Source organism: Paroedura picta, chromosome 3 (genome assembly GCF_049243985.1).
Source record: "Paroedura picta isolate Pp20150507F chromosome 3, Ppicta_v3.0, whole genome shotgun sequence".
In the NCBI taxonomy this organism is placed as follows: domain Eukaryota; kingdom Metazoa; phylum Chordata; class Lepidosauria; order Squamata; family Gekkonidae; genus Paroedura; species Paroedura picta.
The window spans coordinates 144,495,836-144,515,002 of NC_135371.1; the positions used below are offsets into that span (position 1 = coordinate 144,495,836).

Sequence of the window (19,167 nt, forward strand, 5' to 3'; positions counted from 1 at the left end):
CCCAGCTTGCCTGAGTGGAAAGTGAGGCTTCTAACCATTATCCCAAGCTGGCTCTTAATGACAAAACCTGTCCAAACTTACCCAAGTGGCTCCAGCTGAGCTGCAGGAAGGTCTGCCCCCTTTGAGTGCCCCTTGCACTTTGAGTAGCAATAGTAGTCATTTCCTCCAGCGCAGAAACACTGGACCCGCTGGGCTGCCTCTGCTTCTATCTGCTCTTTTGTCTTGGGGATGGTGTGGTGGTGAATATAGTGGTGGTGAACATGCTTGGTGGTCTGCTTGGTAATAAATCCTTTGCTGATGAGGGCGCAGGCTGTGGGTACTGAGGCTGTTCCTGGGGCCAGCAGCAATTTGCCACCCGGGAGGCGGTCGGGCGAGCGTGCGCGAGGACTGTGCCGCCCCATGCCCGGAGACTGGCACCCCGGAGTCTTCAGCACGCGAGAGAGGTGGTCATCCAGGATTGCCTGCGGGTCATCCTCAAAGCTGCCAGATGGCAAGAGGCTGAGCGGATGCTGGTGTTGCTGAGCAACTGAAGATTCCCTACTAGTTTGCAAGCTGGCAGGTATATCAGGGCACTCCTTTTCTTCATCCTTCCCAGGCAAAAAAAATAAAATAAAGGACAATCCATCATGTCAGGATTTACAAGGGGAATCTAGCAACGGCTTCCAACCTGTGCTTTTCAGTGTTGCAATCTGGAAAGAATAGACTGATAGCACCAGGGGTTTGATTTATTATTTTATACATCCCTTTCTCTGTAGATCAGCTTTTATCTCTTCCACTATACCCCCCCCCCCGCCCAAGAGACCTAGAGTGACAATGAAACAGAAAGGTATCCATAAGCTATTTGCAGGGCACGTTTTTAAAAACTGCAGTGCACCACTTAGCAAGCGTCCGCAGCTAAATGTAAGGACAGAATGGAACTAGTGTCACATCTGCCATCCCATGAATATCCCCCCACCCATGTCTTCGGCAAAGGGATGCTGCACAGCAGGGCTCTGAGCCAAAAGGGTTTATCCACTCACCTCTGTGATCTGCTGCAGCCGCTCTTCCAGGCAGTCCATGGTCTCTTGCTGCTGCTTGAGCTTTTCCAACCGAGAGATGAGTTCAGCAGCAAAGGTAGCTGGTTCCACGGGGGTCATCTCCTTAGGAAGACGGTGGGTTCTCTATAGAGAGCGGAGACAAAAGCAACAAGCCATGTTTAGCAGACAGCGCGAGCCAAGGAAGCTTAGCCTGAGCTGTATTTCTGGCCTCACTCAACTTGTTGTGCCTCCATGTCTGGATGAAAAGACAACCGCAACTAGGTATGGTCTGCTCTGGATTTTTATGAGCGAGTGCTGTGGCCTCATGGAGCGACATTCTCCCCAATAGCATTTGCCTTCGGCAGGAGCAGTTGGTTGCACTCCGAGGAACCCTGCTTGTTCCCTCTGTAGTACAACCAGCCCATCAGTAGCTACTCTGAAGTAGAAAATCTTCAAAGACTGTTGTCAAACATCAAATAAAAAACTCTGAGGTGGGAGGGAGAGACTTTAACTCAAGGAATAAAAGTGGAGTATAAACAGAAAGGAATTGGAAATTAAAAAAAATAAGATGGGGGAGAAAAAGGGAAGGGAACTAAAAAAAAAAGAAGAAGTCAAACGGTTGTAGATCAGAGAAGTGCTAGTAATTTATTTCCTGGCTACACACTGGGCACCTTTGAGGTAGTGTTGTCTCAACAGTGTCCTAGATCTCTCCCCCCCCCCCCTCCCATCTCTTTGTACAGAAAATGAAGGAAGCTGCTGCAGGCAAGCGGTGATACACTGCTGAGCATGGCTGCCTCAAGCAGATCTATCAAGGGAAAAGGGAACATCTCCAAATCAAGTGTAGAATATAAAAAGGCAAGATCTCTGCCAAAAGCAGCAAGGAATGGGGGGAAACCCTGCGGATCACTGTTTTCCTCTTCCCACAAGCGCTTTCCCAATTTTGCTCTTTTACTCTTATATTCTGCACACACACACACACACACACACACACAATGCATATAAACACTTTTTTTAAAGCACAAAACTGAAGTGCCAGCTATTTCACATACTACTCATGGGGGAGGGAGTCAGTCAGTCTGTCTGTCTGTTTCTCTCACAACCACTTAGCTTCAGAAATGATGTGAGGGTAGAAAAAGGCCACTCTGCTGGAAATTGTCACTCTTACACAAGCTGGCTCTATTCAGTTTCCTGATCAAAGCACTGCCTTACAGAGAAAGTCGATTTGCACGCCCCAGGACAAAATAATCTAATTTACAAGTGGAGGCCATAGAACTTCTTTAAGCAGGGGATACACACATACACACACACACACATACACACACTCAAATAAACTCAAAAGAAATCACACAGGCACAAAGTTTTCCATAAATCTAAAAATGTGCATGTCACCTAAGACTTCACACATCTTAAAAAGCCAGGAGGAGAAGGGATTTGGTTACACTAATCATGAGACAAGATAAGTTTGTATTTGGTCTGTGTAAACAATTTTCAAGAAATTATTCACTAGTGGGAGAAATCCTGGCTCTACTCAAATAAATAGCTGGACTCCCAGTGACTACAATGAGCACAGCATTTCTCCTGGTGTGCTTCTCTCTCTTTGAAGTCTTTGAGCAGAGCAGGAAATGTAAAGAACAACCCATAAAAGAAAAAAAACACTCAGCTGTAGAAGTAAGGGGAAGATGGAAATATTTTCCCCTCTTACTCAGATCTTCTATTCCCATGGTTCTAAAAAAGACAGGAACTTTATAACGGCCCTTCAGAGGCAAATGCTCTATGTAATACCCCGCGGTGCTTTATGTAAAGCGCCCTGAGCCGTAGGGGAGGGCGGTATAAAAATCCACAAATTAATTAATCAAAGGGCTAGAAATGCTGACAGAATCCCAGATCCTTTTTCAACATCCCAGAAAAGAGAAGTGAGAAGGAAATATTTCTACCCCGAAGGAAACAGATGACTGGGAATATCTGAGCCAATGTCACGCAGGGACAAAGACCATGGAGTTCAAAAGGGAAGAACTACCATATAAAGAAGATGGAAACTTATACAACTGGAGCCCTGGAGCCACAACCCCTACCTACATTACCAGCTTGAATATATTAGGTCTTCTTGGCTAAAATCCGACCATCTATCTCTGTGCTGTCTACTCACATACATGACTTTGGGAAGCTCCAAGGATGGCATGAAAGTCTATCCTTACCAGACAGGCAGCCTGGTATGTAGCCTGGCATTGTGTATACAGACAGTGGAAAAAAATTGTGTGTTAGGAATAAAACCTTCAGATGCACTATCAGGAAAAAAATTTAATCCATCAAGAGCAAAATTCTTCATAAAAATGTTGGATTAAAAGTGGGTTTGCTGTTAATGTCTACCAAAGAGTATGCTTTATAGGCAGCTTGTCTGCAGTATTGGTAAATTGTTGACTTATGATGGATTCCAAGATATAACTTGGAGGACACATGATGCAGCATTCATATTGAAGCTGAGCTGAGGTCTGGTTGGCCCTGATGGAGTTTCTCCAGGAACCCTTAATATTTATTTTATTTTCACATTTCTATACCGGCGCTCTCAAAAAGTCTCACGGCGGTTTACATCAATCCAATAAGAATACAATAACCCCCCCCCCTAAAAACACCCCTTAGTACATTCATCAGATGGCAGTTGATAAGAGTTCCAGTCTCCCACCCACCCCATTTAGCCCATAGGTCAAAAGCTCTCTCTCACTGGGAGTGAGGGTCCTGATCTAACCACACTTTGAAGGATCATCTGATAATAACATCAAGACTCTGCCCTGGCCTCAACCATACACTTGGTGGAAGAGCTTTGTCTTGCAGGGCCTGTGGAAAGCTGACAACTCTGACAAGGCCCCTCAGCTCTTCCAGGAGTTCATTCCACCAGTTTGGGGCCAGGGCTGAAAAGGCCCTGACCCTGGTTGAGGCTAGGCAGATAAGTGGGACCCAGGCTGCACATAGCCTTAAAGGTTAAAACCAATACCTTGAACTTGACCCGGAAGCGAACTGGTAACCAGTGCAGATGTCACAGCACCGGCTGGACGTGGGCCCTCCAAGATGTTCTAGTGAGGACCTTTGCAGCCACATTTTGTACCAGTTGCAATTTCCGGATCAAAGCCAAGGGTAGGCCCTCGTAGAGCAAGTTACAGAAGTCTGTATTCTTGAATTCTGCAATGGGGGGGGAAGCAAGATATAAACGTGGCAAATATGTAACACCTGGAATATTTTTCAACCATGTGAACACATGGAATGGGGAAGAGGAAACACTGGTATCTGTTCCCTTTCTTTTTACTAGGGTAAAGGCCACATTTCACACTGTGTTCCAACTAGACTGAAACAACCCAATTTTATCAGCGCTAATTCTAGAAATGTATGAATAGTCATCTGTAGACCTCAAACCTTGATTGAAACTTCAATAGCTTGACAAGCCACTTGTATCTCAATGGCAGAATTCAATATTCCATCATTAGGAGAGTGATTCTCCAGATTCCACCAGTACAGGCCAGTACTGACCAGACTCAGACAAGCTCGGCTTCAGCAAGGCGACAGCATAACGTATCTTCTGATTATATCATCAAGTCCATAGGCTTTTAAGGTTTCCCTTCTCTCCACCTTGAAAAACTCTTGTACTTACTGGAAAGTGAGGTAGAGAAACTTGACCGTTGGCCTTGACACTACGATGCATTTCCCTCTGGAGTTGCTTCTTGCTCCCAAGTCTGTAAGGAGGGATGCCATCCCTGGAAATCAAAAACACATCATTTTCAGATTAGGCCCTCTGTGATGTAACAAAACTCTCCTTCAAAACAGTTCAAGGAAGTATTACCAGCTCTACCACCTGACCTCATACAGAGAGTTGATATATGAAATCAAAAGTTAGCAGCCTACTCTAGAGTCCCTTGCCCTTGGATGTGGAGTGGGAGGTAAGAGAAACCAATCATTTTTTCACCCTGGGGGCTCACACAACTGCAAAGGCAGGCCTGTAATACAAGCCAAACCTTCAGATAAGTAATCATGGTTTCTACTCAGAGGCACTTCCTTTTCTATCTTCAAATTTCACTGAAGAAATGTTTGTGTGAGTAAACACCCTGTGGGTAAGATTAGAACTTGCTGTGGTTTGTTGGGTTCTGGTATCTGTTGGGAGTCTTGACTGTTTCATTTGTGAAGGCTTTGTATGAGGAAGAGATGGCATAATTCAAGCTGGGTGTTCCCGTTTCATTTCTGCCACTGCATTAAAAACTGCAAACTGGTTTAGATGGTGCATCAAAAAGGCGAGAAGCAGCCATAGAAACCAACTTGTGCAGTTTCCATTCCTCTTTTGATTGGAATGTGTGAAACGGTATTGGGTGGATTTAGTGGCTGGATCTATAAGCCCCAGATATACAATATGAACCAGACTTAGATCAATAATAATCACAGCCTTTTAGAAATCAGGCTGAAGACCCCAAAAATCATCAGGATAAAGACATCACATTTTAGAGCAGTAAGACCACACTGGAACACCCTCACAGTGTTCAAACCAAACATAAGCTTCCTTTCCAAGGTCAAACAAGGGGAGGACCCTGGCTGTTTTGATTGGTTAACTCCCCATGTAATCATGAGAAACTTTTATCCTCCTACACCCCAGTTTTCGTATTTTAAAAAGGAAAGGCATACAAGCAGATAAATGCATGAATGTGTATGTATCCCTTTCAAAAACAAAAATGAGCAGCAGACCATCTGAAGCATGACAATTCCGGGACAAGTTGGCCCACTATTTCAATGGCAAGGCCAGTCTCAGCCTTTGGTTGAGGGATGCACTGCCAAGTGCCCGCTTAATAGTATGTATCACTTCTCCAAACAAGAAATCAAAAAGAAGTGGATCCATGGTTTATACAGGAATGGCTGGGGGTATGGTGGCAAATGCTGTCAAGTCAAAGCTGACTTATTGCAATCCAACAGGGTTTTCAAGGCAAGAGACATTTAGAGGTGATTTGACACTGCCTGCCTCTGCATAATGACCCTAGACTTCCTTAGTGGCCTCCCATGGCCAACCCAGCTTAGTTTATAAGATCTGATGAGGTTAGAATAGCCTGGGCCATCTAGATTAGTGTTTCCTGGGTTGGGGGTTGCAGCAACATCTGCATCCATGCCTCCCAATAGCTACGTACACGTACAGGGCCAATATCCCCACAGTTACGGTTGCTGCTTCAGTTTTCATGTTCGGGTTTTGGGAATCATTCTCAGGGCGACTGATGGAAATCTCACATGTTCCATCCCTTTAAAAATCACACAACAATAACTATGCACATTCACAGGCAATGTGTTGTAACTGCCTAGCCACTGTGGAAGTGTTACCATTTTAAGTACTTGCAAATGGCACCAGGCCCAGCAAGCCCATTAGGCTTTGGGCAGGTAGCAACATGGAATAAACATCATAACCTATAAAAACCTTATGGTCCTTCCAATGAAGCTCTGAACTTCTGATTGGCCCTCACTGGGGGACATGCCCCCAACAGGGTAACAGCACCCCTCACCGAGAGCTAATTAGAGGTTCTTTCACCCTTTCCTCCTCCTCCTGCTTTCCCGTACTTGCCATGAGGAAGACTAGCTAGCAGGAGATAAGCCAAGGAGCTGAGGACAGCCATCCAGCTGTGCTCTGCTGCAGCAGCACCATGCTCCTTGGCCTCCTGGCTGCCGGGAGGGCAGGGAAGGCCATCTGACTGCACTCCGCCATGAGAGTTCTGCACTCCCTGGCCTCCTGGCCAATGGGAGAGCTAGGGTGGGCCATCCAGTCATGCTCCATTGCACCGGCCTAGGCGGCCGCACTGGCAGGCCTGCCCTGGTCTATGGGAGCCCTTCTGCCTCCCTCTGTCTTTCTATGGCCTGTTTTCAAAATGGGATTTCCTACTAGTATATAATATTCATAGTAAAACATTTTTAGGATGCTGGAGACCCAGCAACTCTTCTTATTGAAAGATGTAACCATGCACACAATGTATTTACTTCATTTATACTCTGACTTTGTTCCCTTTAGGGATTCAAAGCGACTTACATAGTTCCCCTTCTTCAATTTTATCTTTATAACAACCCCGTGAGCTAGGTTAAGTTGGCAGTGTATGACAGGTCCAAGGTCATCAAGCAAGCTTCTATGGCAGAACTGGGAACTGAATGTAGATTTCCCAGCTTGCAATCCGACACTCTAACTCAGGGATTCCCAACCAGGGGTCCATGGGAGCTTGAGAGGAGGTCCGCAACATGTTCCCTCCCGCCTTACCGGGTTCAGCCACATGCTAGGGGGCCAGCCTCTTCCATTGCTCCCCCCTGAGCATGAGTACTCTTGTGGTTTTTGTGTTTGAGAGGGGGGCAAAGTTTGAACAAATCCAGGGGTTCCTCCATGGGGAAGAGGTTGAAAACAGCTGCTCTAACCACTATATCACATTGGCTCTCATGCTTGAAACCCTGGGCATAGCTGCCATAGAACCTTATAGAGCCAGCACTCTAACTAGAACATTTACAAGCAGTGCAAACACTCTTTCCTGGTGTGCAGCCAATTAAGAGAAGTGGATGAAACACACTCCCTTTATTTCTTCATGTCTCCTTTGCCATCAATGGAGATAGGGCCTTCAGAGGTGATAACTGCTTCTGATAAAGCTATGATGAATGCCCTGATGTGCATGAAGCCTATCACTGTGATGGGAAGAGCAGGGAAATTTCTGTGTTGTGAAAAACCTCACATTCAAAGGAATTGAAGTCTATACAAATCTTGATAGTGGTTAGTTACCTTGCATCTTCCCACTTCAGCAGTTGTTGCGAGTTAACTGGGCTCTGAGCTTTCTTCTAGCTCATGTAAATTTTAAAACAGGCCAGCATCTTAGACAACTTGAGTTTCTCTGCTTCCTGGCTACAGTTGTGGAGTAGGATATCTAACAGAGCTAAGAAATAGGGCAGTCCCTGGTTCAAATTTATCAAGTCAATTTATTAGGCTGCCTTAGGCAAGCAGTTACTACCTATTCATCTGGGTTCTTCCCACTGAGTTGCTGCAAGGAATCACCTGGTCCATATACATGAAGTGGTCTGAACCATCTAAAGCGGTGGTCCCCAACCACTGGGCCGCGCATTTTCAGCCGCGCACGCACAGCCGGGCAATCGCCCTCCCTGCTGCCGCCGGTCTGCAACCTGTAAAAGGTTGCAGACCACTGATCTAAAGCACGCTATACATTTTGATGATGATGGTGCAACCACACACAGACCCAAAAGTCTTGAGTGTCAAAGTGCAAGAAGGGGATTGTACTTTAACTTCAATGCACTAATAACCTGCCCTGATCTTGTGAACAGATGTGCCATGCAGAGTAACTCTGGCTTAGCTGTTTCTAGCTCAACGACAAGCCCCAGTGGATCCTTCCCTACAAGTTACCTGAGCCTTCTGCTGAAACCACTGTAATTTCCCGCTTTGGAAAAAGCTTGCAGTTGGGAACTGTTAGCCCAGTGCAAGATGCAAAATAAACCACAGAAGAAGAGCTGGTTCTGTAGTAGTAGGAAGTTATAGCAATAGCCACCCACTGCACGTCCAGTTAATGACCTACTTGTAGAATTAGATGCACTATACGTTTGGTGCTGTTCCACAAGGACAGGAAAAAACACCTGGAAAGAGCTTTCATACCAGATCCTTGTAGCAACTCTGTGAGCACTCTGTGCATTCTCCTTCCTCTTTAAAGGCTGATGTATGCATGGCATCAGCTACAGGGAAACAGCCAGTCACATTTAAATGTATTTACCTTGTGTCCTTTGCTCATTTATGTCAGCACACCAGCACTTCATGACCCCACATTCATGATCCTATGATGTATGAGCCTCCTCATGAGCCTCCAGGGAGGGCAGTATATAAATATATAATAAATAAATGTGCCTTTAAAACATGATCATGCACATTTAGAAAGCTTACAGAGGCAAGATCGCTTCTACACAAGCCATGTCCAGTGTAAAGAGTCAGCATGATGCAGTAGTTAAGAATGACTGACTAAGACCTGGGAGAGCCAGTTTCAGATCCATACTTGGTTACAAGACGCCACCGGGTGACCTTGGGAATGCCGAACTGAACCCATTTCACAGACATGAACCCATGTCAGCTGAACCCATGTCACAGACATGTTGCTGTGAAGAGAAAATGGAGGAAGTAAACAGTGTTGGGATGATGCTTTAGATCAGGGGTAGTCAAACTGCAGCCCTCCAGATGTCCATGGACTACAATTCCCAGGAGCCCCCTGCCAGCGTTCGCTGGCAGGGGGCTCCTGGGAATTGTAGTCCATGGACATCTGGAGGGCCGCAGTTTGACTACCCCTGCTTTAGATAGAAGATTGTCAAATAGTATGTTGGGGCACATTGGGGTGCCATTGGTGCACCGCTGTTCTTGCTGCATTTTGGGGTTTGGGGAATTCATAGAATCATAGAGGTGGAAGGGGCCATACAGGCCATCTAGTCCAACCCCCTGCTCAACGCAGGATCAGCCTAAAGCATCCTAAAGCATCCAATTTAAAAAAAACCCTCCCTTATACAGGCAGGCTGACCTGTTCCCTCCCAAAGTGGACAATGATGAGTTTGGAGGGTATTAGAAGTGGAGGGATGCCGGCCATTTGAGATGTTGCTGGCTGAGGCTCTTCTCACATGGTTGACCAGTATTGGTGGCAGCTGAAGCTGTGTGTGGTGAGTCCCTGGGGCTGGGTAGGTGGGTACCTATTTGGTTTTGTGTGAGGGGTGTGCTTCAGCCTAGCTCCTCTACACGGGCAGGGCCTCAATTTCAGTCCTTGTGGCAAGGAAAAGTATGAGACCAGGCAGGCCCTTGTGTGGGCGGAAGGGGGCGGTAGAGAGGCCTTCTTCAGCCTAGCAACCACGGACTGCTGGGGCCTTAATTTTGGGGTCATACAGCCAGGAGAAGCGTGAGACTGGGCAGCTCCTTTGGTGAGGGAAGGGGACAGCCTTAGCCTAGCTTCTGTTCACTATCAGGTCCTTGGTTTCCAGGCCATGCAGCTGGGAGATATGTGAGACCTCTGGCCACCTCCTGGGGGGGAGGGGCACAGGGGATTGAAGGTTGGATTCTATAGCATTGTACACCATAGAGGTCCCTGTAGTCTGGAGATGAGCTGTAATTCTGGGGGATCGCCAAGTCCCACCTTCCTTAGCCAAGAGCTACTGCACCTGGATCCATCCTGCACAAGGATTCCTTTCTTCCCAGGTTTTCCCTTGCCCTGGCAGTCATTTCCAACCCTGGGAAAATATATTTCCAAATCTTGCTAAGATTGCCAACCTCCTGGTGGTGCCTGGAGATCTCCCTAAGTTGCAATTGATATCCAAATCAGACAGATCAGTTCTCGTGAGAAAAATTGCTGTTTTGCATGGTGAGCTTAAATCTGGTGATGGGAGTTTTGCAGTTCTCTCCCAAATGATTAAAGGAGTACCTGTAGATTTAAGAAACAGATTACCTCAGTGGGTTGAGGTAGACACTGTGGTGGAGCCTGGAGCCATGCCAGGCTGGGTGTGGGAGGAAGCAGGTGGGCAGCCAGTTGTGGAAAGGAGAAAGCAGGTAAGTGGCCAGCAGAGCTGCCATTGCTGGTGGGAGGAGAAAGTAGATGAGCAGCCAGAAGGACTACCCCTGCCGCTGCTATGGGAGAGGAAGCAGGTGGGAGGCTGGGAAAGTGATGGGTAGGGACAGAAGTAGAAACAGTGATGGGGTGGGAGGCAGAAAAAGAAAGTGTGAGTTTCACAGTCCCCCCCCCCACCCTCGTACATCCTAATCGGAGAGTGGGCCTAATCTGAGGATATTTAAATGTAGTGATGGAAGTTTTGCAACCCTCCCCAAATTATTAAAGGACCATCTGTACCTTTAACAGATTAGCTCAGTGGACTGTGGTAGACAACTACAGCACAGCAGGATCACTTTCTGTGACTAAAAGGCAGTGGGAGGGTCAGCATCCTTTCCAGGGCTGCTTTGGCAAAGCCCTGACAGCAGCCATTGGGTTAATTGATACCACCTGACTTGTATGACTAATAAGGCCTTGGCTGCTTACAGCCATTAAACAGTACCCATCCTCTGAAAGGCAGTGTGGTGTAGCTTCAGAGAACCCGATCCAAATATTCACGCTCACTCATTTCATTTGAGCCAATCATACAATTTCAGCCTAATGTACCTCAAAGGGTTATTGTGAAGATGGAAAGGAAAAATAATAATCAATAATATTTTTAAAATTATATCCAGTGCTTCTGCATTGCTCAGGGTGGGTAGCAGCCCTGCCCCTGGTCAAGGCCAGCTTCCCCTCATTTTGGGCTGGGGACCCTGAGCAGATGTTGACTCAAAGATCTTAGTGCTCTTGGGGGATTATAACGGGGAAAGGACAGGATATAAATAAAGTAAAGGAATAATAAATACAGCTGAAGATAGGCGGCTGATAAAAGGTAGTTTGTTGAATAGCTGGAAAGGAGAACATGGGGAGGAAAGGATACAATGGTTGTCAGGAGGAGGGACAGAAGGAAGGGGGAAACAGGAAAAAATGAGATGCCCCCCTCAAAAAAAGTCCATGGAAGTTCCCTAGCATGCAAGTGGGCCTGGCCCAGTGGCCAACATCACAGATCTGGGACATAATTTTCCATATAAATATAATAAATAAATGAAGGGGCCAGTGCCTTTAAAACATGATCATGCCCATTTAGAAACCAGAGTTTCATGATACCCTGGGGTTTCTTGATGACAGATTGAAGGGGAAAACAGAAAAAAAAATGAGATGTCCCCCTCAAAAAAAGTCCTTGAAAGTTCCCTAGCATGCAAGTGGGCCTGGCCCAGTGGCCAGCATTTTCCTAAGCAGAGGCTGTCAGGAAGGCGAGCAAGCTGAAGACAGAGGGGCAAGTAAATGTGGACCAGCTATGGAGTGGAAAGTGAGAAGGAAGCAGTAAGAGGAGAGAGGTTTCATGAAAGAGGAAGCAGGGGGGAGGGAGAAATCAGATGCAATCCTTGTGGGTTCCCACTTGCATATTCCAAGAGCCAACCTGGCCAAATTTGTGAACACTTAAATACTGTGACTGGAGCCGAGCCATAAACATACATGCTAAAGCTTAAAAAAAAAAAAACTTGAAGATGCCTTAGGTTTGCAGCAAAATTATAAATTCTTTATTAAAAGCATTGTTTAAAAAAAATCCAAATGATAAAAGGAGTGCCTTCAGTTTTAAGAAGCGGATGTCCCCTGGGGCTGTTGGTAAGCAACCACATCAGTGCCAGTATTCCACTCTGTCAATAAAGGCAAGAGGAGGGTGCAGGACCCTTTCCAGAGCTGCTTTGTCTTTTGATGTTGGACTCATTGGAGCCAAACCCAGCAGGAACCACCAGGTGACTTGATACCACCCAGCTTGTATGACTCACTCGGGCCCAGTGGCTTCCCATTGCTCAACAGCAGCCAAGCCCAGTGTGTTGTAGCAGTCAGAAGTTCAGACTAAGATCTGGGAGACCCAGGTTCAAGGCATACCCTGTGAGGCAAGTTACGCCGAGTGTGTGTGACTTCCTTGAAATCACTTACTGAGCTTCTTCAGCAAATAGGAGTGGAGAGAGAAATGAGATTCCCACCGCCACCCCTGGCATATCCTTGTGGGGCCACCACTAGTTTTTATTGAATTAGTGAATTAGAGAAGACCTTATTCAAGACGTTGTTATAAGGATTGTATCACTTTGGATTAAAGATCCCCCGGCTTTATTTCTGCCCCAAATAATGGCACCGGCTTAAGATTGCATAGGGCAACTGTTCTTCAAACTAATAATTGGCTGGAGCTGTGCTTTTTATTGCCACCCCACTTTCCATCTTAGTGTTTGATACCAGCTGGCCACTGTCACTTTTAAATAACCTGGCTAGATATTCTAGCACAGACACCCCCATTTCCCAATGGACATTCTGCATTTGCATACATTCAATTTATTTTGATATCTCCTGCCTGGACAGGCAGCAACCATTTTTCATGGATCAAACATTTATTCCCAGTAGATTTGCAAATATGACTGATTGTCCAACTGGGAAATGGAGTCTTTTCTAGCAGCAAGAAGAGCAGAAGTGCTACATCAAAGCTGCATGATCTCTCCAAATCACCAGTTGTGGGGTTTCTTGCTAACAAGGGCAACAACAGCCCCCCCCCCAAGTCATTGTTCACTCACCCACTCTAACATGGACTTGAGGTTTGTTCACTGACTTATTGTGGGCTCTGGGGTTTTTTAGATGTGGCATTGCATTCCGAACTCTCAGAATTCTATCTAGAATGCTACACAGACAAAAAAAAAAATGCCTCTCTTTTTCCCTCTTCCAAGGCAGCAACAAAACACCAGAAGTGGGGATGATGTAAAAAATCAGATCAATATTTGAACTGGCTGTATTCTTTTGCTTTTTGATATTCCATCTTCTCTAAACCACTGTACAGCTGCACTCAGACATTATAACAAGACTAGCAAGAAAGCCCATTGCAACCAGGAATGCAATGGGCGCTAGGACCCAGGGGACACCAGGAGGTGCTTTTTTTTTCTGCTGCGTGGAGCTGTGAAAGGCTCCTACAGGGTTTTTTTTCTTCTGCTGCTGTGAAAGGCTCCTGCAGGGTTTTTTTTTTCTGCTAGCTCTCGTGGGCGTGCCGGCTTGGAGCTCCTACAGGGGTTTTTTTTCCTGCTGCTTGGAGCTGGGAAAGGCTCCTTCAGGGTTTTGTTTTCTGCTGCTTGGATCTGCAAAAGGCTCCTACAGGGTTTTTTTTTCTGCTGCTTGGATCTGCAAAAGGCTCCTACAGGGTTTTTTTTTCTGCTGCTTGGATCTGCAAAAGGCTCCTACAGGGTTTTTTTTTCTGCTGCTTGGATCTGCAAAAGGCTCCTTCAGGGTTTTGTTTTCTGCTGCTTGGATCTGCAAAAGGCTCCTTCAGGGTTTTGTTTTCTGCTGCTTGGATCTGCGAAAGGCTCCTACAGGGTTTTTTCTTCTGCTGCTGTGAAAGGCTCCTGCAGGGTTTTTTTTTTCTGCTAGCTCTCGTGGGCGTGCCGGCTTGGAGCTCCTACAGGGGTTTTTTTTCCTGCTGCTTGGAGCTGGGAAAGGCTCCTTCAGGGTTTTGTTTTCTGCTGCTTGGATCTGCAAAAGGCTCCTTCAGGGTTTTGTTTTCTGCTGCTTGGATCTGCAAAAGGCTCCTACAGGGTTTTTTTTTCTGCTGCTTGGATCTGCAAAAGGCTCCTTCAGGGTTTTGTTTTCTGCTGCTTGGATCTGCGAAAGGCTCCTACAGGGTTTTTTTTTCTGCTGCTTGGAGCTGGGAAAGGCTCCTACAGGGTTTTTTTTTCTGCTGCTTGGAGCTGTGAAAGGCTCCTGCAGGGTTTTTTTTTTCTGCTAGCTCTCGTGGGCGTGCCGGCTTGGAGCTCCTACAGGGGTTTTTTTTCCTGCTGCTTGGAGCTGTGAAAGGCTCCTACAGGGTTAATTTTTTTCTGCTGCCTCTCGTCGGCGCGGCGGCTTGGAGCTCCTACAGGGGTTTTTTTTTCTGCTGGTTGGATCTGCGAAAGGCTCCTACAGGGTTTTTTTTTTTCTGCTGCCTCTCGTCGGCGCGGCGGCTTGGAGCTCCTACAGGGGTTTTTTTTTCTGCTGCCTCTCGTCGCGCTAGCGGCGAAAGGCTCCTCCGGGGGTGTTTTTTTTTTTCTGCAGCTTCTCGGCGGCTGGAGTCTTGTGTTGTGTTTGCGGCGGGGGCTTCCTTGGGGCCGGCCTGACGCGGTGAGAGACGCTTCGCGCCTCTCACCACGTCAGGCCGGGAGCAACTGCGAGCCGCGCTGAGCGCGGCTCGCAGTTGCTGGGGCTGGGAATCGGAGGGACCAATCGGCAGGCGCTTCGCGCCTGCCAATTGGTCCCTCCGATTGTCTGTCGTGAGGAAGGGTCCAATCCGGACCCTTCCTCATCCCGGACACATCCCGCCCCAGAACCCCTTACTGTTTTATTTAGTCCGTGGCGCCCGCGGCGCCACGGGCGGTGTACAGATTCCAGTTGAGAGAATGGGCATGAACACAGTTTGTTGTACCTCTCTGTTGCCTTGCTCTTTCTTACTTCCCTCCCCACAAAGTGCTTGATTAAAAATTCCCTGATTTGATCCAGCTTCAGTTTTTCATGTCATCTGAATGGAAGGGCCTTGGCAAATGGGAATTTACTTTCCCAAAATTCAGAGGCGACCCTGGGATTAAATCAAGCTTCCGAATTCTAGTTTGTGGGACTAAACCAGTGGTGCTCAACCTTCCTAATGCACTTTAATACAGTTCCTCATGTTGTGGTGACCCCCAACCACAAAACTATGCAAGTGTTCTTTCACAGAAATTAAACCGAAACTGACCAATGATGTGAAGATCCATTGTTCATGATGATTGTACATAAATTGTTTTTTTCCTGGGGTTTCTCAGTTCTGCTCTGCCTCTTGCCCTGCCGTGACCCCCGGTGAAAGGGTTGTTCGACCCCCAGGTTGAGAACCACTGGACTAAACAATCTCAGAGCAGGCCAGTGGTTTGTTGGCTGAGTATCTGCTTCATATATAGAGGTCCCAGGTTCAACCCCCTGCATCTCCAACTAAAAGGCCCAGTTAGAGTCTCACAGCAAGACCCTGTAGAGCTGCTGCCAGTCTGTACAGGTAAGACTGATACTGACAGGCTGATGGTCTGAATCAATACAAAGCAACATCACCTGTGCCACTAGCAAAGAATCTTACATTTAGACATTGCTGCAAATTTGAGCTTGACCAAATCAGAACTTATTAAGATTTATGCAAGTGAAGCTGAAGGGAGGAGGACGGAGGGGCAATTCAGACAACCAATTGTGTTCATGCTCAGTACCAGTTTAACTTCAACTGAAATCCAACCAACAAACTTTTCAATCTGTGCCCCAAACTCTGTGGGTCCATAAAAAGAGTTCCTCCATTATAAATATTACAGTTTGAATCTTTGCAACAATTACCTCCAACTCACACTCGTGTAGCATTATCAACGATATGTTAACACTTGGCTAGCAATAAAGAAAGAGATCTCTGCTTCCTCCTGAGATACACCCAAATGAAAAGCTAAGAATCTTTCTAATGCATGAAAAAAAATATTTGCTATTCCTTCATTACAGGTTTGGCTGGTGTCAGTGGTAACAAGAGTAATATTAGAAACAGCTTTTGTATTTGTGCAATTTCACCTGCCAATCCCATCAGATCTCATCTCAGAAGCTAATATTTGTGTGGGAGACCCCCAAGGATCTGGATGGAGTTCCTCCAAGGAGCACTAGTGATCATGACGTGAAGACAGGAAATGGGAAACCACCTCCAAACATTCCCTAGCCTGGCTGCCAGACAATCTCCTGGCTACACTACACACACCGTAAGATAAATAAATATCTACCTCAAGCCTTCAAGAGCTGGATAAAACAGTTCCCCATTCCTTCTATTCTTGCTTGGTATATGTTACCCTGCCTACAGCAAATTCTGCAGACCAGACTGGAGATGGCTGGGGAGGGTGGGCTTTGTTAGTTTTATTGTGTTACACATTGTTTTAATCTATCCCTGTAAACCTGGCTTTCCCAACTAGAGTTTCATGATACCCTGGGGGTTTCTTGGTGACCCTGGAAGGGTTTCCTGCACGGAAAGGGTTTTCAAAATGGTCAATGATGGGCCTGGAAGGGGTGGGAAGGACAGGGAGGGGGAAGGGCCCCAGGTGGGTGGGTACACAGCTATGCTTCCCAACCATATTCTGCACAATCATGCCACTTCTGGGGTTATTCAAAGGTAATAATGTCTGTTAACAGGGAGGGGCAAATATATTAGCCGAATAATATATAAGGTATCAGGCCATGAAAAAGGAGGATAGTCTCATCTTATGGCTCTTCAAGTTTCTGGCCTTGAGATTGAAGGATTCTATGACAGTTTGTTGCAGGAAAAAAAACAGCAACAAATCCTGTATCATCACCTCTCTCCTGCCCCTCAAAAGTATACTAGAAAATTGTCCAACCCTTTTTTTGATTTCTTCTGATTCTGTAGCCACAAGCAACCTACGGAGTTGTAGAAAAGGGCCCCTTCATCTCATTTTTGGCCTTCCTTCCTTCAAGTTTCCTTTAGGGCATCAGAGCCTAGCAGAACTTAGAGATGCTCTGCTGGAAGGCACTGTACTGCACTCAAAAATCCTTATGAAAGAAACTTTGCATACATGTACGGATTTTACTGATCACCAACTTTTACTGGGAGGGGACTCCTTTTGGCTCAAGGATTCTTCTTGACCATGGGTCAAGCAAACCTGAAGCTTATTCCTTTTCCTTCTACTGCAGGTTTTCAAATCATTTCCCACATATATGCGAGAGTTGTCAAGAGCAGGAAGGGGGGGGGAAACAAAGTTGTGGTCTGGAATAATTGTCTATTTGCTTATTTTGCTTTATTTCCTTTCATTTGGCAAGTGTTTTGCTTATGACAAGGAGCAGCACAAGAAAACTCTCTTACAGAACCTTGGTAATGTGAATTCAGAGAAAGTCCACTCCACATGGCAGCTCAGCCCCTGCTACACCACCTCTCCCATTCATTGAGAGCTCCAGTCATCCCAAATGTTTTGAATACTCCCTACCCCAGTAATTTGAATAAATGAGGGTGTCCCTTTAATTGGATCACTTAAACAGCAGCTATCTTGGAAGAAGATGTTAATTAAAATTAAACAAAAAGACTGGTGACTGGTGGCATTGCTTAACAACCCTGAGAAACCAAAAGAGCCCTCTTAATGAGGGATATGAGAGTGCTTTCCAAATTCAGAGCATAGAATATTTTAAAATAAGGGAACTTTCGAGTAGAAAATAAGAGCTCACAGCAAACTAATGAAGGCAAGACAAGAAGCTGGTGCTAGGAATTTAAACCAAAAAGAACATGAGAGAACATTCCTAAGCATGTTAACTCATGGGCCTTTCGTCCTGCAAAGTAGATTATAGAATCATAGTTAGAAAGGGCCATACAGGCCATCCATTCCAACCTCCTGCTCAACGCAGGATCAGCCCAAAACACACATAAGTATCTGTCCAGACGCTGCTTAAAGACTGCCAGACAGGCGGAACTCACCACCTCCTTAGGCAGCCTATTCCATTGCTGAAGTACACTGACTGTGAAAAAAAAATCCATATATATAGCCAATACTATTCTACATGTAGTTTAAACCCATTGCTGCAAGTCCTATCTTCTGTTTCCCACAGGAACTGCTCCCTGCCCTCCTCTGATAACCTTTCAAATAAAGACAGTATTTGTGACCCCTCTCAACCTCCTCTTCTCCAGGCTGGACATTCCCAAGTCCCTCAGCCGTTCCTCATAGGACTTGGTTCCCGAGCCCTAGATCATCTTCGTCACTTTCCTCTTCACCCTCTCAGTTTTGTCCATGTCCTTTTTGAAGTCAGGCCTTCAGAGCTGCACAGAATTCCAGATGCAGTCTGACCAATGTGTTGTACAGCAGGACTATGACATCTTGCAGTTTTGATGTAATGCCTCTGTTGATACAGCCCAAGACTGCAATTGCCTTCTTTACTGCCCCATCACACTGTTCATATTTAGCTTACAGTCCACAAGTACCCCAAGATCTTGTTCATACACACTGCTACCCAGAAGTGTCTCCCATCCAGTATATATACTTTATCTTTTGTTGATCCAGATGTAGAACTCTGCACTTATCCTTATTGAATTGCATCTTGTTGTCCTTTGTTCAGATCTCATTGAATCCCAGTCTCTATCTTCTGGGGGGTTCGCTACTCTTCCCAGTTTGGTATCTGTAAATATAATGAGTCTCTCCAACCCCTCATCCAGAGTAGTGTACCTGATAGTGAGCTCTTGGCATGCCACTGCTTGCCTCCCTTCAATCTGATAAAATAATATTGACAACTACTCTTTAGTGAGATTCTCTAACCAGTTCCCTAACTACCTGACCTTCCTTAAGATGATGGACAAAGGTTCCACAAGCTCTTCATAAAGTTCTTTGAGCACTCTCAGGCCTATTGCTTCATATACTCCTCACATATCTGAAGAATCTTTTCTTGTTCTAGTAGGCTTCCCTGGCCAATCTCAGTTCACTCCCAGCTTTGATCTCACTGGTGGCCAACCTACACTGCCTTGTAACCTGCAGATACTCTTCTTTAAAGGTCTGTCCTTCCCT

General features: G+C 46.1%; 1 protein-coding gene across 4 annotated transcripts in view; it reads right to left on the reverse strand.

Moving 5' to 3' along the window:
• Positions 1-19,167, reverse strand: part of AXIN2 (axin 2) — a 50,568-nt gene that overhangs the window by 18,299 nt on the left and 13,102 nt on the right. For all 4 annotated transcript variants that reach the window (XR_013229510.1, XM_077328387.1, XM_077328388.1 and 1 more), the window contains exons 4-6: positions 4,657-4,759; positions 1,020-1,160; positions 82-587 (exon numbers count right to left, since the gene is read on the reverse strand). Coding sequence is in view for 3 of the 4 variants with exons in the window: in XM_077328387.1 (XP_077184502.1) it covers positions 82-587; positions 1,020-1,160; positions 4,657-4,759 (750 nt within the window). In the remaining variant the exon portion in view is untranslated. The remainder of the gene's footprint in view (positions 1-81; positions 588-1,019; positions 1,161-4,656; positions 4,760-19,167) is intronic.